Source organism: Chroicocephalus ridibundus, chromosome 5, assembly GCF_963924245.1.
Source record: "Chroicocephalus ridibundus chromosome 5, bChrRid1.1, whole genome shotgun sequence".
In the NCBI taxonomy this organism is placed as follows: domain Eukaryota; kingdom Metazoa; phylum Chordata; class Aves; order Charadriiformes; family Laridae; genus Chroicocephalus; species Chroicocephalus ridibundus.
Genome location: NC_086288.1, coordinates 27,522,772 through 27,547,630, shown reverse-complemented (window position 1 = coordinate 27,547,630; position 24,859 = coordinate 27,522,772). Strand labels below are relative to the sequence as shown.

General features: G+C 42.6%; 1 protein-coding gene across 1 annotated transcript in view; it reads left to right on the top strand.

Annotated features, from left to right (window-relative positions):
- TET2 (tet methylcytosine dioxygenase 2) overlaps positions 1–24,859 on the top strand; it is a 74,184-nt gene that overhangs the window by 30,080 nt on the left and 19,245 nt on the right. Inside the window, exon 2 of the mRNA XM_063335690.1 lies at positions 20,153–23,543. Within this exon, the coding sequence (XP_063191760.1) occupies positions 20,153–23,543 (3,391 nt within the window). The remainder of the gene's footprint in view (positions 1–20,152; positions 23,544–24,859) is intronic.

The following is a 24,859-nucleotide window of genomic DNA, read 5'->3' as shown; positions in this document are numbered from 1 at the left end:
CCATACACCCCGCCTCTTGCACGACTTCCTCCTGGTTTGTACCTTCCCAGCAATGCAGGCAGCCATCAGGGTGTGGGGGAAGAAAGGGACAACCCACCCTGCGTATTTTCTTCAGACAAAACTGTTCCTGAAGTGCTCTTTCCTTAGCGTGTTCGTTATTGTTGTCCATGAAATAATGAAAGGAAAAACGTGCCTATGTTAACTTGTCGAGGGAAGGAAGCAGGGCAAGAGGCTTGTTTTTAATTAGTCATTTTGTGAACATTTGTGCAAGGACAGAGTCTGCTGCCAAACAGCATCTCAATTAGCCCGTCCCTGTGGGCAGACCTTGCTTGGGCTGATCTGTGGCTTACAAAGGTGGCAGAGGGAGAAGACGCAGAAAGGATTTGTTCCCTTTTTTTACCCCTCCCTCCCTTTTGTGTTGCTAGGAGAGGAGACTGGTACAGTGGGTGGTGTCTAACTGGGACCAGTGACCCAGTTCAATAAACCTGGCTTGGCTTCCGTGGGACTGAGTGGGGCTGTGCAGAAGAGCAGGCTGGGACCTCACCAGGCACAGAGCAAGAAGCTGTTCCTAGTGCTTTGTTAGGGAAGAGAGGTGAAATGTGAAGCAGCAAGACAAGGACAAGGAGGGATCTGAGAAAGTACAAGGACACTGAGCAAAGACATGCAAACCCAGCCAGCAGTTTGTGTCACTGACCAGTATTTCTTTGCAAATACCACTGTACTTATCAAGTTCTCCAAACTTGGGGGGGATACTGGGGGGGGGGGGGAGGGAATTGAAGGAAAAGAATATTTTTTGCTTCAGAAAAAGTTCATAAAGAATATTTTTTCCTGGTGAAAACAAGGTGGTGTGCATCCAGGCTTCAGAAAACACAGGATATTTTATCACACAGGATATTTTAAAGGTTTTGGAGGTTTTGTCATACAGTAAAACAGTGTTTTGCATCGCTGAAACTCCCTGAGGAGTGCAGTAGCATTTCTCAGTATGTTAATTGTCAGATAACGCAGCCAGTAGCTTCTGCTCAGGAGAGGGGGGTGGCAGTGAAGAGATTAAAATGATGATTCAATCAGGAGACTCAGAAATCTGCCTAGTGACAACTTTTTTTTTTTTTAAAGACTCAGGCTCTGTGGCATAGTTACAAAGGAGGAGTCTTAATTAAAATTAGCAGGCAGATGAAGCATTTGAATGGGCATCTTTCAATTCTTTTCCCTTTCAGCTCACAGTAAAACCCTCTTCTCCTTTTCTGTCTTGTCTCACAAGAGCTTAAGTTTGCTTCAGCAGTTTCGCTTGTCCATTTTCTTTCCATTACAAAAAAAAATCCCTTAAATTATATTCTCTCCAGAATGCGATGCAAATAACTTGCATTTCTATGATTCCTTTCAGCCAGGAGCAATTTAAGAGGCAGTTCTGCTTCTTATCAGCCTGCGAGTTAGTCTGTATATCGCTCACTATCCCCTGTTACAGCTTGTGAAACAGGCACAGAAATTAACTTAAGGTCTGCATCATGATTAGCTTTTGCTGAGCGTCCATAACAGAAGTTACATGTGGTTTATTTGCAAGTTTATCAGATCAGAACAGAAATGTTGTTCAGCTCTGGCTCCAGCTGCTTCTGTTTCTGACACCTGTTGACAGTTAGGGATAAAATTTCCTGCACTAGGAAAGGCAAGCAAAAACTCTAAACTGTGCAGATCATAAAGCTAAAATAAGCTGTTGAACATTCATATATATATATTTTAAAAAAATGCAGGATTCTACTGAGTGTCAAAAATCATGTCATACTACATGAGTTCAGACATAGGTGTTATAAATGAGGGTAATCAACAATTTAATTTGCACCCTCTATTTCACTACCCATTAATCATGCAGGAAAGCAGGCAAAGCTCCATAGCCTGCTTTCAACAGAGAAATGAAATGGGTTTGGGTTTTTTTATTTACGGTGTCACTTCCTTAAAGCAAATTGTCCTGACAAAGCAGATAGCAAAGAAAGCACGTACTCTTGAGTAAGTGACAACGTTTAAAGGACAGACTGATGAGTATCATTTTGTGATTATCATCTTTGTACAGTTAAACATCACAAAGCCAGGTAACTTGGCTTTTAAGTCTGTTACATTCCTGGATTTTGAAACAGCTTTCAGCTCAGCAACTTGCTATGTGTGTACTTTGCCAGGCAGAGCAAGCCAGCTTGCTTCATTTCTTGCTAGGGTTTGGAATTAAAATGTAGATTCAAAGCAGATGGGGATGTTTCTGCAGCATCTGAATAGAAATACACAGAAACTGAGAAAACTCCCTCCTCCCCCTCCCAAACAAAGTCAGCTATCATCTCATTCTGACAAAGGCCTATTCTTCTGTAGACCACATAAAATTATCTATCTGGTGAAGATCTGAATTTATGTACTATTGGGGCTTTTTGTGAAGTGCTGGTAAGCCCTTCAGCCAGCAGCAGCCACATTGCTCAAACACTGCTATTACAGAGGAGCAGGGCGACCTCTGTTTAGGAACTCCTTGAACGCTTGTTTTACATACAAAGAGAGGGGAAAACAAAACAATAAGAACCAAAAATCAGTGAAGAGGAAAATGCCTTCCTAGATGGTCAGTACCTCATTGACATTCAATCTAACCTGTTCTGCATTGGAGCAGCATAACAAAGCCGTCCTACTGGATTAGAGGTTAGTAAGTACAGACAGCTGGTCTCCCCCTGGATCTCTCCCCGACACTGACCTTGCACAGGGAATCCCTCCCTCCTTTATCCTTAGATAAACTCCCATCGTCCCTGAAACTGGAATAACTGTGCCATCTCACAGTCACATTGCTTCTGCATCTGTCACGCTTCATTGTGAACCACCTTTGTTTTCAGCAGGGAGTTTCAAGTCATTACCTGCCTAAAACAGGATTTATTCTATGCGTTAGTGACTCCGAGGGTTTTCTTAACCCAGGCACAGGAAGATTTCCTGTATTTGCATTTTTCTTTTCTTCTCTATTAAATAAACATTTCATCAGATGATGATACAAAAAACCCTCATCCCATCCTTTCTTTTTCTAAAAAAACAGGAGTTTTAAATCTGAATGCTGGTCCCTGCCATTCCACCCTTAGTGGGTGCATTCTGCTTCTACAAACTTTGGACACCCGCCCCCCACCATCGCATCTCTTTTTCTTACAGTCTTTTCAGTGTAATTTATCTCAACTGTGATATTATGTATTTTCTTCTTCCCTAGGCAAAACATCTTACCCCCCCAAGCAGTTTCTGTCTGTTCTTTCCCTCCCTCCCTAAATAATAACTTACCTTTTAGGAAAACACAACTGCCTCCCCCTGTGATACTGTCCTTATCTCCTCCATGCACAGCAAGAACAAGAATTTCTACTTGAGAAAACACCCATAAGCTCAAGGAGAGAAAAGGTCAACTGCGACAAGCATTATGAATTTCTGTAACTCCTTTTTCTCCTAATCTAGGAAGATTCCTATTTTACGTTTGAACTACAGAACTAGAGTTTACCCTTGCAAAAACAATAATCTTGCTACACCACTTGTATCACCTACTACAAGATGAAGATACTGCTCTTCATTATGGCAGAGGCTTGTGTTTCTGGATTGCTAAAATGCCATTTAAAGCTAAGAAATAATCCCTTTCCCTCACCCCTAAAGATAGCCAAGAAAAATTTTAGGTCTGTCTTAAAATTGTGAAGAATAATAGAAAAAGGAATATAGAACTTTTTCTGTAGGACAAAAAGTGTAAGCATGAAATTTGCCTAGATTTTCTTCCTTCTTCAGCAGCTCTCAAATACAACTAATGTTGAAATGAAAACAATAAAAACAACCAGCTGTGAGGACTGTGGAACCAAGGAAAGAAAGATTTCTGCCCATCTATTACTGATTCAGTTTCCTGATGTAAAGCATTTTGCAGTTCTGCTTTTCAGACAGACACTGACCATGGACCAAAGTCATATGGGATATGAAAATACATACCTTTCTGGGTATAGGGTATCTTTTAGAAATATCCCACTTATCTAAGAACTCGCAGCGTCATTTTGACTTCCCTGGGCTTTGATTCAAGTGCTCAGCTGCTAAACTGTTGTGAGCAGAAATGCAGCAACACAGATCAGTGGAATTTTGGAATATGTGTTCAGGAGCAACATGGTAGAGGGCGGAAAACTCTAATGCAGCTACTTTATGCATTTTAAAATCACCAAAGTTTTTAAGTGAAGAAACACGGGTTTCTCATTTGTCATCTGTGGTGACTTTAACATAGCTTTGTGTCATGACTAAAAGATACAAGTGAGAGACTTGTGTAAGTCTTCCCAGCAGATGATCTATTTGACAGCATAACTTTGTCAAATGCACTTTCTAACTGTAACACTGAAAGAGAAAGCTGATGATCTTTGCTCTTTGAATGTGTCAGGTACTTAATATTATCCGTCTTCTTTTCTTCATTCAGATATCATAAATCTATTTTTTTGCCTTTGAGAAGACGAGAAATACAGAAACTAGACTTCAGAATTTAAGTGGTTGGTTGGGGTTTTTTTTTTTATTAAAAAAAAAAAGGCTCACAGAATAGTTTCCCTTCGAGCAAAAAATACAAAGAATGCAAATAAACATTGTCAAGCAATGAAAGACTCAGTATTACAAAAGAAGAGCACTGTGGGAGTTGCTGGGGCATGACCAATATAAAAAAATACCACAACTGACTACTTTTCCTGTTATTGAAAGTAGCACCTCTAAGTTACTAGAATCTAATGTTTCTGTGTAAAATCTCGTCTCTGGTCTAGTCAATGTCAGTTTTCCTGTCCATTGCAACGGATGCTGAAGTTTATGGTCCTCTTTTCCATGTGTAGTACATGTAAATGAAAGTGTAAATAAAGTAAAAAATCACTTCGCACTTACTTAAGCAGATGTACCTAAAACTAAACCTAAATGATGATATGGCCACAAATGAGCGTAAAAGTTAACAACGGCTGTTAGAGCTGCTGCTCTTTTCAGTCTGCTTATTGGAAACCCGCTAAAAGTCAAGTCAACGAAGTTCATCTAAAACTTAATGCTATAGCTGTTTCTTTTACAATATCTATGAATAGTTTATTCCTGAACTACTGGTCACAGAAAAAAAAACAAACAAACAAACCACAACCTATACCCTGTGCTATGTGCTCCACACTTTGCCATGCCAAACTGTGCATGGCGTGTGGCCCATGGCCACTGTTTTACAGACAAGTGAGCTGTGATTTGAACAGGCAGATGCACAACCTCCCATTTCTCATGTCAGGTCCTAAGTCTCCCAAGTATTCAAATGAAGAACTGCGCACAGATACAAACATAGTGCCTACCAGGTGCCCAAAGGGGAGCCCAAGGTGGGAATAGCATTTTGCAAGCTGCATTCCCCAGGGATGGAAAAGGTCCTGAGGTTTCCTGGCTGCGTCAGTCTGGGATGTGGTGACAGTCTGGCCACCCTAAGTCCTTCAAGGAGAATTACTGTTCAGCGTAACATGTGCATTAGTTACGATCTTCATGTCTTCACATGTGATATGCAAATCTGCTCTTAAAAGATAATGTTGGCAGTATGTACCTTAATTAATCTAGGTCTGTGTATTATAAATATGTATCTGTAACTTTAACAGAAAGAGGTAACAGTGAGTAATTAAAGTGCTTACAAAATGTATTTCGCTAAATTTTGCACATTGTTACATATGGGCTACTGTAATTCCCTCTGAATCTGTATCTGTGGTGGTAACTTGCGTGAGCAAAATAACTGTCGAAGGCTGGTGCCCTGTTTCAGCTGGAACATAAAACGAAGGCTAAGTGGTGTCATGTGCAAGCCCGATACCATTCAGTAACCCACTGCTGGCTGCGGGGAGTAGGAGGGCTCCCCAGAGACAGTTAGCCTCAAAGAAATGGCTTCGTAAATCCTACGGTTGGTATCTCGGGTCAAATGAGCGTGTCTCCTGGCACCAGGCTAGATCAGAAGAGAGGATTTCAGTGCAAGTCGGCAGGATCAGGGAAACATACAGAGTTGCTGTGCACTGGGAGATACAGACGGTCATGTGGGCAAGTTCCTATAAAGACTGATTTGAATCAAAGTTTTTTCAGTTACTCGGAAACGAGTGCCGTAGTTGCAAAGCAAGAGCTTAAACTTTCAATTAAGAAGGAAAGCTTTTCTCATCAGCCATATCTGGAGAAATTACCTTCATTCTCCCGCTTTTTTTGGGCCCTTGAATCACTATTATAACACAGTGAGCACAGAAGATAAAATGCTACAATCACTTCAGCTGGAATTTCATTACAATCCTCCTGTGACTCCTTTGCACACACCAGTATTCTGTATGTATCCTTGTTCTTTTTTTTTTAAACAAAAGCTTTTTATAACCAATAAAAATAGTGATAACTTTTAGTTCCAGAGTCAGTGCTAACTATGCCGTAAGTTCCTAGCTGACCTGAGCAAGGGGGAAGCCTTCTGTAATAAACACCCAATGAAGGTCACTGCGTGCCAATCCCTGGGGACAGGCTAACCCCAGTGGGTGCTGCACGAGCATCCCAACAAGGGGAGACTTGGAAGACCAGGTCAGTTGGCAATCCTCAGTAATTTCAACTCCAAAAACTACTGCCAGTGTTTGTACTCATCAAGTCTTTAGCTGTAGTCCCTAGTTGCTGCACTGCCTTCCTCCAGCTTCAACTTCCTGCAGCTCTGTGGAGCGCATTCCCCCATCCCCATCCACTTCCTCTTGTTAACCTTGTCATGGAAAATCTCTCTCAAAACCTCTCTCTCTCTTCCTTGCTGCTATCTGAAGTACACCAATCTTTCCTCCAACACAAATACAATCTGAGACAACAAACAGAGGGAGAGTTATTACTGCTGACCGCATATTTTAATCTTTTGTAGCAATTTCCTTTGTAATCCTGATCGAGCTTTTCAGTATTTGGTAGAATGCAGGCTCTCCCCAACGGGTCTCTTGTAAAAGGGACTGCAAATCCTCGAGCTTTGTATTTCCCTCCTCACAATCTAAAGCAATAGCAATGCTTACTCCAGTTATTTGCACGATAGCCTGTTAGATCAAATCAGGATTTAAAACTTAACATCAAAGAAGCGTCTCATATCATGGAAGTTTTATTCTTTTGCAAGGCTGTGTACATTGTTATAAAGCAGTTCCTCAGCCATCAGCCCACAATACCAGACTGGTTTTAGCATAATCTCAGGGTCTTTTCTCAAACTTGCTGGCAGCAGCACCGCTAGAGTTAAAGTGTTTTGGTTTTCTGTTTTAGTTTTAACATCTTTTTGCTGATTTCTGAGTATCTTGTTTTACAATAGCCTCCTTCAGGCAACAGAGTCCAGAGCAAAATTTAATCTTCAGAGAGCATAACAAAAGAAATCAGCCTTAGTTACCAAAAGATCATTAAGTAGTAGCAGCTGTTTTTAAGACGTTGAATTTTTTCAATGAAGCCAGCAAAACTAAAGCATAAACTACGACTTTGTACTGCCTGATTATATTGCGGTGTTAGAGGAAGTGGAACAGGAGGAAAAAGAGCAAGCAAATATTTAACATCAGAGTAGCCAGCATCCTGGTCATACAAGTCACCTGTTGTAACATTTTGACAGCTCTGAAGACATCCCTGTCCCCACACCTCCGGGAACAGGGGCTGGGGCAGGGAGCTCAGGCCGGGGGAGGTCGGGAGCTGCTGGGATCCCCATGGGTTGGCAGGATGGGACTGGGGCCCTGCAGGGCAGCGCTGACACACGCCCTGTATTGCTCCTGTGCCCTGGGCCCATGTGCCAGGCGTGAAGAGAGGAGCATGGTTTTGCTGGGACCGGCCAGTGAAAGGACCTTAATGGTCCCAAAGGGAGAATGTAGGAAACAGGATGGGCTGGGAGGCACCAGCACCCTGAACATAGACTCTGAACAGCTTCATGCCATAATTCCTCTGAAGGACGTGGCATGCTGCAGAGTTGATGCACAGCAGTACAGGAACACAGATCCAGTCTCTAGTGCTCACCTGATCTGCTTTAGTCCTCCACACGCTTTTTTAAAGGTTAACTGCAGGTACTCCAGGATATTTTTTTCTTTCTGCCCATCTCATTTTCAGTTCTTATTTTAGGTGCAACTAACTTTTCAGAACATTTGCTTAATCATCAGTACCTATCATAATCTTTTAAGATCATTTTTGTTTGGGGAGCTGAGGCGTGCTTCTGATTTATTACACATCAATTACACGCAAACTTTTGTGAGCTAGATGAGGCTGTCAGGAAGAGTTGTTTGCTAGGGAGTGTAATGAGCAAATAAACTTTGCCATTCATCATTGTCCCCCACCTTTCCCACAGTAAACTTACCAGCTCATTTTCTCATAATCGAGTTGGCTGACCCTCAAATTGCTAACAAACCAAAAATAAAGTGTCCTTATATTCATTCCACAGTGGCATGCATGTTAGCTTGAATGACTGCATTAGACATTTAGTATCCTGATAGCTGCCTCCTCTCTTCTCCCAAGCGCCCCCCCTCCCGCCTTTTTTTAAAGGAGAAGCAGCTGTTCATTGCCCCCAAAGGCTGTATAGAAGTAATACCACCAAGCGCAGACTACATTGCAGTTTCTTTTGAGCAAAACCGGTTGCATATGTCAGAGCTTAATGCCCACCATCCTTGCTTTGCCCCCAACCCTGTTCTCTCCCTGATGTGTTTTGAGGGAGGGGGATGGAAGAGGTAGTGAAAGTTTGTGTTGGCAAGAAAAGCAGCGACTGTGCTGCGCAATCACACTTAATGTACAAGGACGTACATAAGCTTACGGGAACTCAACCAGCACAATACAAGGCGTTCATCCCTTCACCTGCATTCCTCAGCTCAAGACCACCACAGCTGTTAAGACTTCTGGCTGAAGGACTAGCCTGGCAAACACTTCGCATAACCTTGCCAGCTAGGAGCGGTTCTGCAGGACTTGCGGGATCAGGTCCTCATTGCTAGAGGTGTGGATTTAAATAACGAAAAGTCACCTGATCCTTTTGAGGAGAGCTTACCTGCCACCCTTTCAAGGAAGAGTGAAGAGAGGCATTTAAAATGCTTCCATTACTTTTCACTGTTTGTAGTAAAGATGTTTACTTAAGCTGAAAAGTCTCAGCTATGATTTATGAGTTTCATTCAAAGTGCTCCTGTATCTCAGATTTGTCTGTAGTTCCCAGCTTTCTAAATCCAGTTGAGTGTGTACTTTACAATGGTGAGCTTTTCATCCACACTGCTTCTTTGTGCGCTAAAGAGCATGACTCTGTTACGGAGAGACAATAATCAATTAGTGAAACGTTATCTCGTGACTGAGAATATGAAGCGGGTTTTGCGGGAACTGACAACAGCTCTTTGAACTCATCCACTTCTGTATGCCTCTTAAAAATCCCAAAATATCAAAGGTCTTTCATTAGAGGTTCAAACTCTCTCAAATCCACGCGGGCCACTGGATACCTCTGAAGACTATGAACTGATGTGAGCTGGCAGCAAATGGCAAGTTGCCAGAACGAAGAACAACCAACTGTTTTCAAAGCTTTGAAAATATTTGAAAAGGGAGGACAGAGAGAGGAGTGTTGCAGTTCCCTTCAGGACTGCTCAAATACCACTCTTCCAAGTGTCAGCTGTGGGAGTCTGAAAGTCTTAGTGAGAGTTAAAACACAATCTGCCAGTTCCCCCCACCTCTATTAGCTTGGCGGCTGTGAATTTTCTGTCTCTTCATGTTGCATCTCGCCATAAAGAGGAAAATTTAAACAGGAGAAAGAATGTGCTTTGAATTATTAGAAATTAAAGGAAAGCAGGAATGCCAACTTGTTCTGGGATCCCAACCCTTTCTCAGCACAGAAATCCCAAGTTTTTATCCAGTCTTGTAATTTGGTTAAAGGGAGAAACCTTCATGTTAGAGCTGTGTTTTTAAACAAACATCCTGTTCACAAAATCCAGACTTTTTACTGGTTTCCAGCTTCCCTGAAACACCGAAGGGAGATTCCACAGAAAGGCAAATGCCTGTCTCCCTGTAATAAGCTTTTTTCTCTAGTAGCTCTCTAACTGTTTCTTGCCACAAAATACATAAAAATCCCTGTATACTGCCCATTTATGCTTAAATGTTAAGGGGTTTTAAATGGCTATAGATAAAAATTGTGTTCTGTGTAAGCAAGGATGTAACAAGCTAAGAAGGAACTCGGAAATGGCCTCAGTTGTGTGGAAGCACAAACTGGAGCCCGTCGCATGATCCTCAGAACAGGATTAATAGTGGCCTTCTAAAGAAAAAGCTAAAAAAATCTCTTGCCAAGTAATAAAAAGCTAAAATTAGAAAAGGGGGAAAATTACTCTAGCCAAGGTGGTAACTACAGAAAATCTAGTTTTCAAGCCAGCTTTCTGAAGCTAGGCTGTAACTTCTTGATAAATGCTGGCACGATGTGAAGTGGGTGTCTCTTGACCTACAATTTGTTTGGGCCTTGGGCGATTTTATCTAAGATTAGTCAACGACCAAGTTCTTTCCAAGCTCATATGTTGAGTATTGAAAATGAAAATGTAGTCCCACATCTTCATCTCCAACCTAAAACCAAAGGGGATGACAACAGTACCCATGCCAAGCTCTCTTGTGTGCTCAGAACTGTGGCAAGGCAGCGCCGGCTCCCACGTTTCGTTTCCCTCCCAAAGTTGTGCTTTTATCAAGGTTAGATCTCGACTGCTCTCAGGTTGTCAGCTGGCTCTGGTCATCAAAAACACCTTGTCTTTCATCTCTTGTACATCTGAAGAGGCAATTGTAGCTATTTTCTCAGATGTAGATTTCAGCATGATAATCCATGCCATTGTTACGTGTAGATTGCAGTAACCCACATGAAAACTGCTCCTGAAGACCACACACGAATGCAGAAAGAAGCTGAATGGCAACCGTAGCTCCAGGGAGCATCTTCTAATAGACCTCTAAAAATGCATTAGATTCTTATCTTCTGTGGTGCCTCAGCAACAGTAGAAGTCAGAAGAAATGTTTGTGCCAGTAGCTCACAGACTTAAACATACCAAAGCAGAGGTTTTAAGGAAACAACCTCTATAAAGCTCTGCTAGCAGTAACGAGCCTGTTGTGTTGATTTCAATGTGATTTATACAGTCCTCTCTCACGCTGAGGGAATAAAACTGATTTTAGTTACTGGGGGGAAAGCCAAGTTAATTCATACAGGTATTTGAAATATATAGGCAGATATTATAGCTGCTTGTATATCAAACATCTGAACTCAGGGAAAATCTAGCAGAATGTGGCATGTGCATAAGGTCTCCAAGGAACAGACTGTTGCATTTGCTTTGCGACCTCCGTGCATCTGGTCAGGGAACAAATGGTAGGGATATAGATCCACCCAGGGAGGAGATTGGATGTCATGAACTGGGTTGTTTATTCTGTCTAAGAGGTGAGCATTAATAACAGTCTTGAGTTACAGAGGGAGAAAGAAGCCATAGCACAGAAGAAAAAAAACTGCTCCGCAAGTCTGTGGTAGATGGGAAGAGGCGATCTAAGGTTACGTTTTAAATGGTAGAAGCTTTCTAATAAGTAAGGTTAATGAAGCACTGCACGTAACTGAGGGTTATTATGCAACCCTCATCATTAGAGACCTTTGAAAACAGGTTGGAGTGGACTGGTGCAGTTCTGGCTTGTGCTGCCCCGGAGCTGAGGAACAGGGCACTCATCTCCTCAGGCCCCTGACAAACCTATTTTTCCCATGTGTTTATGAGCGATTGGTTTGGTTTGTAAGTCGTGCAAGGCACAAATTGGAAGGAAGAAAAAAAAAAAAAATCACAAGTGGGTGTGAAAACACATTTTTAAATCAAATCATGCAACAATTAAACCAGCACAAGATCTTTCTAAAGCAAGTACCCTTGTTTTGGCTGAACTCCTCCAACTTCACCATCTGGAAGTAAATCCCCAGAAGGACATAGGAAACCACGCAGAAGCTGCAGTGGCACGCAGCATCTTGCATACGGACACATGGATATCTCATGGCTCGCCGCCCCCGGCAGGGATTCCCAGCACCTGCCCCCCGGGGACTCTGGGGCGCACAGTGCACACTGTGCAGCATGGGAGCTCTCTCTCTCTGCTGCCTCTCATTTCTCAAAGGCCAAGAATAGCAGCCAAAAGTTGAGTTCTCTACAGCATCCCAGCCTAGGTGTGGCAGAGGCATGAGAAAAACAGAGGAGGAATGTGTATGGGGTGTAAAGGCTGCCATGGCAAGGCCAGTGAAGGGGCTGAAAGCTACGCTTTATCATCTGGACACGTGGGAGCAACAGTCAGAGTAATCCTCAGAGTCATCAACCCCTGTGTCTCTGCATTCTCCCCACTCTCCTCTCGGCACACGATCTTTACCTTCAACTTTTGGAGAAGAAATTTAAGAAAACAGCATTTCATCCAAAATTCTGTTTTCATCAGAACTGGGAGACCAACAGGATTTCCTATTTGAAGTTCAAAGGATAATGGAAAACAGAGCTGTGTAAACAGGCTTTCTGAGAAGGCTGCAGCCCACAACGTTTTACTCTCTTCTATCAGTTCTTCCACCCACATGCCAAACAGGACCATTTTTGTTCCTGTTTTCTAATGTTACTGTCCCATGATGAAACTTTGAAATCTTTAGCTTGCCAGTGGTTTTTCCTTTGGGTCTTCCCTTTCTTCTTTATAGTATGGAATGAAGACAACCAAGAGAATCTCTTCTACTCCTTCTCGTTCTCAATGAGGATGTACTACTTAATAGCAAACTACTTAACTCTGCCAACAGCTGTGATGAAATCATCATGGATAACCAACCTTCAACTGGTGTCAGGAAGTCATCAACCCAAGAAATCCATGCTATATCCAGGTCTGAAGCCAGATGGAAAAAGATCACAGAAACTGGAAGATAATGATGACACTGACCTCTTGGTAACCTTTCGTAAACGGCAGGTTGATAACATCAAGTGTCTCTTGAAGAACAGTTCAGCCACCAACGCTTGCTCATTCTGGCGTGCTCACACAGAAGCACACTGCACTGCAGAGCTCGGTCAGGATAGCATGAGCAGTAAGCTGTTGCTCTCGGACAGCTGATTTTAATCAGCAGCCAGTATCATCATTACTATTTGACACACAGGGTAGCTGAAGTACCGAGAGGAAAATCATCCCTCAAATTACACCATTTCTCCAGAAATCAAAATAGGTCTGAGCGCTAGTTGTGCACCCGACAGCACTGCCCACCTTACCTTGCCAACCTGTGCTCAACACACCTAACCTAGCACGACAACCGGTTGAGATGAAGAGAGACTTGGTTCTGTTTTCCTACCCCAACATGTTTCCTGATGTTGAATCCACAGGCACTGGTGAATTACCCAAATGATGCCCTATGTGGATCACAATTTGAAACAATTTTGCTGGTCCAGACTTCACAGGCACACGAGAGAAGTTTCTCGTTATATCCAGGCATAGAAGCATCTCACTCAGCGCACACTTATTTGAGCATCCCCAGCGTTTAAGACTGTAACTCCCACCCCCACAGCCTTCCTGTTACAATTACCAATTGCAGCGATTCTCAAAAACAGCAAAGGCAAAAGGGTGCTTTAGTTCAGCTTCCTGGTATTTGTGAAAGTTGTATAATGGTGTAATAGGTGGTGCTCAAGAAATTGAGCAATACTGGTCTTAGAGTGTATCAGCATACCAACAACCAAAGTAATGTCAAACAGGTTAACTTGGGACGTAATATAGCTCTGTGGGATGGCCTGTCAGTATAAACCACCTAGATCCACCATACTGCAAATCTAAACCACAAAAACGAGCTTACAACCAGCAAGAACAAGTGTGGGTGCCAGCCTCATCTTGAATGTTCTGGTTATTAAAGTGGGAAGGTTCTTTTGTCTCCAAAATCCAACCTGAAGTTCAACCTTTCGGGAAACATTTCTAATCACTAGGGTAGAAATATACTATGGTGGCATTGCAGGCAACTTGAAGAGTTGTGTTCTTCTGTTGGAAGTGCTACATGGAACAATTAGGTGCAAAGTTTCCATAGGACGTAAATCACAAAAAAAATAGGGACTGGAGAGCTGTGTGATGCAACACTGTAATTCCTATTTGCTCTCATTTTATATTCCTGAATTCATTTCCTTCACATAATTGTTTTTTTCCACCCGCATTGTAGAGGCGTTTAATTTTCACTCCCCTTGATTTTATGCAATTGTTAAAATAGTGCAATTTTTCATGTCTGGGTAGATACTATGCAGTTTCCAGTCTTGTTGATGGTTATGAAATGTAGCAAGGGGAAATCGCTGTGCAGACCAGTTTAGCTTTACTCTCTTGCCCTCTGTATTAAGGTCAAAAATCAAACCGATTCACGTGCTTTTGCGATTAGATCATTGTATCACTGAAATGCAAGAACTGGTGTCAATAAATTGAGGGGGGTTTAGCGCTAGTTGATTTAAAAATGCATGAATTATGAGGCTTCTGGCTTAGATAAGATTTAATGAATTATTAATCCTCATATTTCACAAATCCCATGCTCTTCATTCCCTTATGTCTGCTTATATCTATATTCGCTAGTCACCATTTTCCCTGTAAATTAATGATAAATTAGCTATAAATTAGGTAACAAATTTTAGCCATCCCACATTTTCTTTTCTGTTTGACACAGATTATTCTTAGATCTAAATGCCAGAGAAGACAATTATATTCATGTAATATGACCTCCTGCAGAATACAGTCACAGAGCCTCATCCAGTAGTGTCTAGATTAACCCCTTAACTGCTGCTTGAAGCTACAATGAGAAAGCAATATGTCTATTTTAGAAAGAAATACAGCCTTAACTTTAAAACTTCAAGGGACGGAGAAAGCACGGCATCCTTATGCGAGCTTTTTCCAAAGCATTGCTAATGCACTGAATAAATATAGTATCCAAATGAAGAGACAGCTGAATGCAGTGCAAAAGGACCCCATTGTAAGCCATAGAGCGCAGCTAACAACAGAGTGTCCTTGTCCTTCTGGGGCCTCCTTCACATCTGCCTTGAAGTTTCACTGTGTTTTCCTCAGCCACCACACTTGCAGCGGGGCAGCAGAGATGCTGGTAGGGAGCAGAGCAAATCCTTAGGGCATATTCTGGGGTTCAGAGCCTCAATTCACCTTGGGCATGAATGCAATCTCTCTTTGGAATCTGCTTTGGACAACAGGGTTGAAATTCTCTCTCATGGATGCCCTGGCTTCAGAAAAGCACGTTAAACCTGTATTTAAATAGCAGGCCCAACACAGGGTTTGGTTTCTGATGGTATTGTATTTATTACAAACTACCGGCAACCTTGTCTTGGGAAGAAGCTGTTCTGCAAATGACAAACCATCCAGAGGCTGGGCAGGAATAGTCCTGGTCTTGCCTCTCCCATTAGTTTCCACATGGGAGCTTGCTTTGTTTCTCAGTATATAAATACAGGGCACCTTAAGTGCAAAACATACAGGAAATCCTTAAACTATGCCACTGTTTTCATGTGTGCAACATTTTATCCCAGCAATAATGGAAATGTCTCATTAATAAGGAGCTTTGATGTGTTACATCGCCCATTAACCATCTGAGTTAACGGCACATCTTTTCTCCTCTAGTGACATTTGCAACTTGCTTATAGGTGTTAACCCAAGGCACAGCTGAAGCAACTGCTATTTAGATAGGCCAGAGAAAAATGACATCCCATGATAACCACACTGCTATAAATCATGGTGTTGAGCATCATTTTAACTGCTTACACACTTGTTCTCACATTAAAAAAGAGAAAACTCTGACACAGAGTTAATCAGAAACAATTTCACATGTATGCAAGTCCAGAAGATTTAAGGTTTTAGTGCAGAAATTGAGCTTTCTGATAATGCCATGTATGAGTGTCCTTACTTAGGAATAAACCTACTCATGACTTTTCTCAAATTTTCGGTCATTTTTGAAATAGGAAAAAAAAAAAAAAACACCCTTCACTTTAGGAGCTTTTTCACTTGTTGGAGGTTCAGGATTTAGACCTCTGCCAGCGGCATGAGCTTCAAAGGAGAGAATCAGCTACACAACAGCACATAATAATATATAGCAAGTTAAGCCAGGTGTGAAGCCAACTACTGTACCCAGGTGATAAGAGCAGGAGAACGTAAGCAAAACGTACAACTTACCAAACTGGAGCTTGGCAAGACGCATAGGTAAATTCACCTCCTGTCTAGAAAGTGCTACAGGGGTTTCTTGCCTGGGAGCAATTTAGACCTCTGTGTCATCTGGTGGTGGCAGAAGGGTGCCAGCAGGATGGCGGCTGTGGCAAGGCCACAGGGACAACCCAGCGAGCCATTGACAAGCTCCCAGGTATCTGACTTCTGCTTTCTTAATTCTCATCCTGATAATCACTCGAGCACAAGTCAGTTGAGGTCATGATCTGAGGAGGTATATTTCTGCTGGGGAGAAAAACCTCTGAGTAGATATTTCTATCCCAGCTAACCCCAGAAGGGGAAACAAAGCCATCTGACATCCCACCTTTCAGTCCTTTTAGGGCCATGAGTACTGTAACACAGCATCCTCCCACCTACTTTTTCTACTGGGAATCTTGCCCAGCTTTGCAGAAGACTGTACTTCCCTGCAGTGGGTGTATTTGTCCATTCATTCATCTGAGCTGCTTTGCATTCACAAACTCCCTAGATACGAGTGCTATATAAGGTGTGAACCTCTAGAACTGGCTAAAAAAAAGTAAAGAAAGATTTTCCATGAAAGAAAATGACATAACTAAGAGTACTTTTGTTGCCGCAGAAAGGTTTGTTGCGCACATAACAACGCCTTACACAGTCTTTCCAGTGTTGATAGAGGTGGCAGGAATATGCCAAACTTGCCCATAAAACAAACAAAAAGATAAATCTCAAACTCTCTTTCAGTACCTGGCTTCCAATTTGTGTCCCATACGTGGCAAGAAATAAATGTACGTACATTGCTTGCATCTGAAAAAGTCAAACGCTGGCGGACTGAATTATAACTTGAATGCATGCTGGTGGGATGAGATGCTGATCCACTTGCACAGTAATGTGCTATATTTAAGTCACGCATCGTGGCATCTTCAAAGAGGCCAGTCATAATTATGATGGATTAGACTGCAGAGTCAGTCCTAGATGCAGTAATTGTTTCACAGATGCTGCTGATGTGACTTGAATTTCTAATGAATTATAGCTGAAGAAAAATATGCAGAGCTACTAAACGCTCTGGATAAAATACAGTTATAGGAAGGAGAAAAAAGGCTAACTGCTACGCTTAGGGAAAGGTAGATTTACTTGGAGAGGCAGACAGCTCACCCCACGACAATTATAAAGAAGAGCACAGAGACTTCGTAAGGTAGTAACGTTAAGAATATCTTCGTGGTATCCCAGTTAAAACCAGTAATAAGGGTATCATTGCCATTTGTCTTTTGCCCGTTTTAAATTACAAATAATTGCTGTGATTTGTAGCTGCTTGAGCAAGATTGGTACTCAGGTGTGACTCAAGGACTGCAAATAACTGACTGTAGACAGAGGGCGAAATAAGTATAATGCAAAGTCACCACAAACCTAGATGCATTTCAAAGAATGCAAATCTGGCACTTTTAATCAATGAATTAACTTTTTATTTTAAAGAAACAAAAGACTCCCATGTCCTTGCAATGCCTAACACAAGCGCCTTTTACACTGGAGGTGATGGGAATTTGGGGGAACTGGTTAACACATACTTTGAGGATACCATGACTAATAATCCATGTCACATGGTGAAGGTAACCTCGTGGGTTTTGAGGACGGCATGAACCTACGGCTCTTTTCTGAAGCACAGATGTACTCCTTCAAGGGGTTTGCAAGCTAAGGTTAGAGAAGTCGGGCAGAGTGGTTTTACCTATCAGTAATGAGTTGAGAAGAAGGATTGTCTGGGAACTCTTGGGAGGAATTTAGTTGCAACCCACACAATACACCAGAACACAAGCAGCAAGGCAGACTTTAAGGGCCAGAGGAAGTTTCTCATGACTCAATCGCACAGCCTAAAACTTTTTTTAAAGAAATAAATATTTTAGAAGCAGCTTGACAGCACAGTGTTAATTACTATGGTGCCTTTTATTTCATTTCATACTTGCGAAATACAGCAGCCTACCCACTCATGTCTGAGTTGTGGTTCAGCTACAGTTTCTAGGTATGAAAGGTGTGAAGGCAAAGAATGGTTTCCAAATTAGGCTGACATTTTATTTTTGAGACACTCTGGGAGCATCATTCTGCCTCCTGGCCTAGAATGACACATCAGAGGGATCCTTTTCACGCTCCTTTCTGTTAAGCGTGGAATATCGTCTCCCTGGGAAAGCTGCAAAGGCTTGTGTCTTGTGGTACTTTAAAGCTAGGTTGTGAAATATACTGAAATATATCTAGAAGGGAAGAAGCCTACCTTACCTTGTCAAGAAAACAGGTAAAATGGACAAACACTCCTTTCCATCTCTTCTATCTTTCTTAGCTTTCCCTTCAAAAACTCTTTTTTTAACTACTGTTACTTGCAGAGATAACTTCTCTATGCCTGTCATACAAAACATAAATTGAGTACAGAAGGAAACGAAAAAAACTTCAGGAGGTCAAAAGTAAATCTAAAACCAAGTTTGGGATAAGGAGGAAGTGGATACAAGTCATCATATAAGTGCATGCCAGTCAAAATGGATGTCTGAATTGTCCTGATACTGAAATCAGAGCTGCAAGCGGAGAGGGGATTCTGCTGGATGTAATGAATCTCATGAATTAATATTAATTTTAAAAGCATTTTCAAATCATATTACTTGAGTAAGGCAAAACTGCACTGAAAACTGTATAAATCAGATGTTCGTTGGCATTTAAAAAAAAAGTGTTAGTGTAGGATAAATATATAAGCAAAGCAACCATAATGGGAGAAATTTTTCAGTATAGTAGTTCTTTCTATGTAGTGGCAATACCAGCCACGTGTAGTGCTTCTCCTCACTTTGCAGTCCAACTAGGGATGACCTGGTAGTGGAGAACCCTTCAGATTCCTCTTTATGCAAACTAAAAATAAAAGCTTCAGGACAGAGACATGCACGAGTCCAAATTTTCTCTGTGCAATCTCACATCTGTAAGACCCTCTGTCAGCCTGTCTTCTGTCGTTTGTGACTGGTTGAGAACCATAAAGCCAACAAAGAATAAATTACAAGCACAGTCAAACAAGGGCTTTATCTATGTTAACTGGGATTGTGAATCCTGGGAAGATCCATGTGAACAGGATTAGCTTGTCATTATGTGGAATTTGTTCACTGCACATTGTCAGTACTTTCATCCAATGAAAAACTTCATTTTATAAATAAAATATAAAGAGTATATGAGAAAATGGGATTTTCCATTCAAACAAAGAAGAAAAAAAAAATCCTAACTCCACAGCTGTGGAGCCCAGTTCAAAACCCAAATGCATAGTTTAAGCCATGCCTGATGTCTATATGCAAATTCAAACGGGTATTAATACCTGAAAAAATACCGCTTCCATCAGACCTTTCAGAAATCTCTCGATTTGTTTTTGTCAACATTACTGAGATGTTGATGAACTGTATGAGTTCCTATGGACAGCAATCATGCGTGGCTTTGTCTCACGTGTGTATCGTGCCACTTGCGTGGTCCTTAGGAATGCCAGTTTTAAAAGACCTTGTCAGACAGCTGAAGACAGAAAAAAGGGGGGTTTCCCCTCTAATTGGCAGGCTTGGTGGCAATAATCCTTCAAGTCACACAAAAGAGGCTTGGCACGCTTAATCAAATAACGGGATTAGCACCAAGTCTGGGAACCACAGTTTCGGCATGACTTTCTGCTGTCTTACCAAGGAGAAAAAGTGACAATAGAGGAGTCTATGCAAATCATTCAAAAGCAGAGAATATTTTTTGCACCATTAAGAGATTTTTTTTTTGGTAAAATATCCACTTGTGTGTTAAATGGGGGTAAGGAGCCACTCTGTATTTTCACTCTCTTTTCATCTTGAAGAGCAAACCTTCAAGAAAAAGGAAGGCACGGGGCTGCAAAATGTGACAGGACAGTGAAACACCCCTCAGGTGCGCCTGCGAGCTCATGTTGTGTGGGTGCTGGTCAGGACAATGGGTGCTTGAATGCTGCAGGGATTGTTGATAATTGGCTGTCCATCAATGTAAACTAAAATTGACTTAGATTCTCTCCTGTTTCTTTTCTCTCTTTCAGATACGTTCAGAGGGTAGCCTTGTGGATGGCCCCGGAGCAGGCCAGATGGAACAGGACAGAACCAACCATGTTGACGGCAATAGATTGAGTCCATTTCTAATACCGCAATCTTCTCACGTTTGCCAGGCAGAGCCTTCTGCGGTGAAGCTACAGAATGGAAGTCCAGCAACAGAGAGGCCCGAAGTTGAAGTAAATGGAGACCACAAGAGGCTATTCATTAAAAGCAGCTATGGAGTGCCCCACCTGAAGGGAAGTCCAAACAACCGCGTTAGCCCCGACCTTTTACAAGAAAAGAAAGTATATTCCAAATATATGCAAAATGGTGGGATAAAACGCACTTTTAGTGAGCCCTCTCTGTATGGACTTCATGAGAACAAGAAAGTGAAACAAGACAAAGAGGTAAATGGAGAAAAAGCTGAGCCAGAAGATAATAATGAAAAACCATGCGTCTCCAATTGTTACAGTGAGAAGAAACCCGAGAGTTTTACAAGACAAGAAAATGAAGTTTCAGATTTGATACAGTCTACAAGATACAACAGTGGTGGTTCAGAAAACCCTCATGACCTCCTGATTCAGGATGAGCAGGAGCGGGAAAACATTCATTGCCACAACAGGGACATTGTCTTACTACTTAAGAACAAGGCAGTGCCAATGCCTAATGGTGCTACAGTTTCTGCCTCTTCCATGGAAAGCATGCATGGTGAACTCCTGGAGAAAACACTGTCTCAATATTATCCAGAACATGTTTCCATAGCAATGCAGAAGAACACATCTCATATCAATGCCATTACCAGTCAGGCTACTAATGAGTTGTCCTATGAGACAACACATTCATCCCATACCTCAGGGCAGATCACTTCCCCACAGACCTCAAACTCTGAGCTGCCTCAAGTGCCAGCTGTAGTGGTTACTGAGGTCTACAACACAGAAGACTCCAGTAACCCACCTGTATTGCCAGGTAGCTGTTCGCTTCAGAAACCAGAACTACAGCTACAGCAACAGATTCCAGGCTATGATCCACGCCAGTTACCCGTAGGAAACAGTACTGTTCGTGGAAGCGTAGGGCAGGTTCCCAACCAAGACCTCTCTCTAAGTTCCAGCAGTAACCTGCAAGCTCAGAACGCCACTCTGGAAAGGTTTTCTGAGCAAGCAGAAAAAAATGGTGCTTTCTTTAAACAGAACTCAATGTTTCACAAAGATTCCTCTACTCCTCCTGCTCCAGAAATGAACAGTGCACTGTCTGTCATGGTGCGAGAAGGACTTCATTCCTTTGACAACAGATGTGATGAAACTCTTCCTGGGGAGATAAAGAATGAAGGGCAACAGCAGGGACCAATGTCCGAAAGTCCCAGCCTCAGCCAACAACAACTTCACCCTCAGCAGAGACTTCCGCAGCAGGCGCAAACACCACAAGATGTTGGTGAAAGCAACCCGCAAGCTGCTGTGGCCGCCTCAATTCAGCAGCGCCCAGAAGAAATGACGCCGGCGTCGGAGCCTCCCCTCCAAAACCTGCAAGCGCGCGGAAGCGAGGGTGAGTTGCAGCAACACTATCAGCCTTTCCCAGGACAGAGAGAACCTGAGATTCCTCCCGACAAAGTAAAGGACCAAGTGAAAGAGCCTGTGCAACAGGCTCAACATTATTCAAAACCAGCCTGGATAGAACTGGTTTCCACCCAGTTCCGCCAGGGAGAGCCTCCCCAAAAGCCCAGCGAAGCATTATTGCGATCAATTCTTCAGTTCCAGGCAAACACAGCCAAAACAGCCTATACAAAACAGTATGCTGGAAGTCCTGATGCATTAAAGGGGCCTTCGGGACAGCCCCAGAGCCAGGAGATAATGCAACAGGAACAAATTCCTCCGCTGTACAAAAGCGAGACCTCCCAGCTGCAGCCGCGTCCCACAGCTGACCACCAGCAGCTGCCGTTCCAGAAACACTCACCGCAGCCACAGCTCACGAAGATGGATTCCCTGCTCAAGTCCCAAGTGCAGCAACACCCTCCGCAGCAGCTCCATTTCCAGCAAAGACCAGAACAACAAGCCAAACAGCCTTTAGGGGCCCCGCTGAAACAGCAGCACTTGAATCCCCAGCCAGGGGAAAATGAGCAATTCTTGCATTCACACATTTTGCAACAGATGCTTCAGAAACAGGCACAGCAGGTGCAACTGCCGTGCAGTTCGCAGCTAACCCCAAACCAGCAACAGGCTCTGCAAATGAAAAACAAAGACCTGCCCCAAACCATTTCCCACTCCCAAAGCAATGCTGAACAGCCGCTAGACAGGGCATCCTTCAATCAGCTTAAAGCAGATGAATGTTTTCAAACTGGGAATAAGTACATGAAATCAACTGCGTTCCCGTTGCATAACCCTCAGCTAGGCCTAGAGCAGGTACAGAGCATGAACAACAAAGCTCCCCTTTACACTCAGAAAGCAAATGCTGGTCTGCAGCATCCCTGCCCAAACAACGTGCACTTGATTTCTGAGAAGAAAGAAAACCCCACAAATATCGAACGCTTTGGAGCCAACAAAATGCAGGACTTGCAACACGTGCAGTATTTTTCAAATAACTTGACCGCAAAGCAAGATGTGAATCACTCTTTTCAAGAACAAGAGCAACAGACACAACAAGCTTCAGTTATACAGCTACCACCACTCCAGCAAACACAATGCTACGGTGGTAGCCTGAACCAAGATCTCCTGAGCCAACAAGCTACGCAGATTCCTCAGCGGTACTTACCACACAGCCAGCAAACCGCCCCACACTCCCAAGACCAGAGAGGCTCTCATTTGCAGTCCCAAACCCCTAAGGATTTCCAAAAGCATGCTGCTCTAAGGTGGCATCTCTTGCAAAAACAGGAGCAACAAGCATACCAGCAACCCAAAACCGAGATTGGTCCCAGTGCAGCGCGCAAGCCTATAAAAATTGAGGCTGGCACAAAGTCTAATGTCTGCATGCGTCCATCAGCTGGACAGCTGGAAAACAAAATGTGGAAGAAAACAATTAAACAAGAGAATCAGCACTTTGGCTGTGAGAACATGCAACAAAAGAGCATCATCGAGACAATGGAACAGCAGCTAAAACAGATACAGGTCAAATCACTGTTTGATCACAAGACTTTTACTATCAAATCTCCTAAACATGTGAAGGTTGAAACAGCAGGCCCTATTACCATCCTATCAAGAAATACCAGTGCTGCAGATTTTGACACTCAGACCCCAATCTTAGATCAGCAAGCAAACTTGTCTGCTGAGAAAACCCCGACCAAAAGAACAGCTGGAACTGTTCTCAATAATTTTTTAGACTCACCTTCCAAGTTATTGGATACTCCTGTAAAAAATTTATTGGACACACCTGCCAAAACCCAGTATGATTTCCCATCTTGCAGCTGTGTGGGTAAGTGCTGAGATGTACTAAAAATGTACTAGTTCACAGGAAGGAAATGAGCCTTCAAAGTTGGGATCACGGGGTTAGTTGGATGTTTTTGTTGGAGGATTTTCTGGGTTGGCTTATTTTAGAACAGTAATTAGTAAAGACTTAAAAAATTGCCATTTTATACACCTATGCCTACTCCACTTATCCAACCCTGCACACGGGCCCTTTCTCAATATTTCATGAAGCAATTGCCTATTTGCTTTTTCAGTCAGAATGCTTACGGCCAGTAATGTATCCCCTCACATCCATTCTCCTTGAGCAGCAGACATGTAACGACAACATGCTGATAAAAAGTAGGTCATAACTTTATAATCTAATTTATTCATCAAGGTTAGATATAGCGTTTATAAAATATGTCCTGGGTCCAAAACTTGAGATCCTTACGCCATTTTTTGCTCTAAGAGTGAAATTGCTGAAACTTCCCTCAGCCAAGCCTAAGCAAGGAAGGGATGGCAGATTATTCCTCACTTGTTTCAAGTTAAGATTAACTTGTTGTTTATCATCCCTTTCACACACTTGTCTCCTGCAAGGCTAAAGAGTGCAGCAGTTTCTTAGAGAAGCTACGCAGGCAGCTCCAGAAAAGCAGCCAGTGAGACCCTCGGTGTTTCTTGATGGCACACCTGATCTCCAAAAGCTGGAATAATAGAGCAGAGGGAAGCAAAGTGGAGTGACAGGCATGGCCGCGTAGCCCGAGCTTCCATATAGCACTGGTGCTGCACATAGCCAGGTCTAACGGGCACTTCCAGACTCTACTGGATAAACTATTCAGGCTGAGACAAAAGGCTCAGTGCCAAAAATGGGGGGGGGGAGGGGGGAAATCCTTGTTATAGTTTCACTTACTGAGATTTTGTACCAACTATAAAAGTGGAAAGTTGAACCAACACTCCTCCAAAACTGCAAAATGGACCTTTTTGCCTTTTCAAACACCTGGACCTATGTCTCAGAGATGATCCATGGGAACAAAACCAGGAGGTATTGGATTTCCAAAGCCCCCAGGAAGAAAACTGGAAGTCAGTTCCTTGCTGTTTCTTATTGTTTTATAAGAAACAATCTACAAAATGTAGGCTTTTTGAAAACACTAAAGTTTTTTGGGTTTTTTTTCCTGAGACTGTTTCTCCAATGTAGTTGGCACAAGATTTTCTGGCAATCATTTCATTATTCTCACTATTTTTTTATAGCCAGTACCGTAACCGCTAACTAAGCAAAAGAACTTACTCTCCACTTCCATTTTAATTCTTCAGTCTTAGCAGACCCTCTAGGAAATAAACGAGCATGAA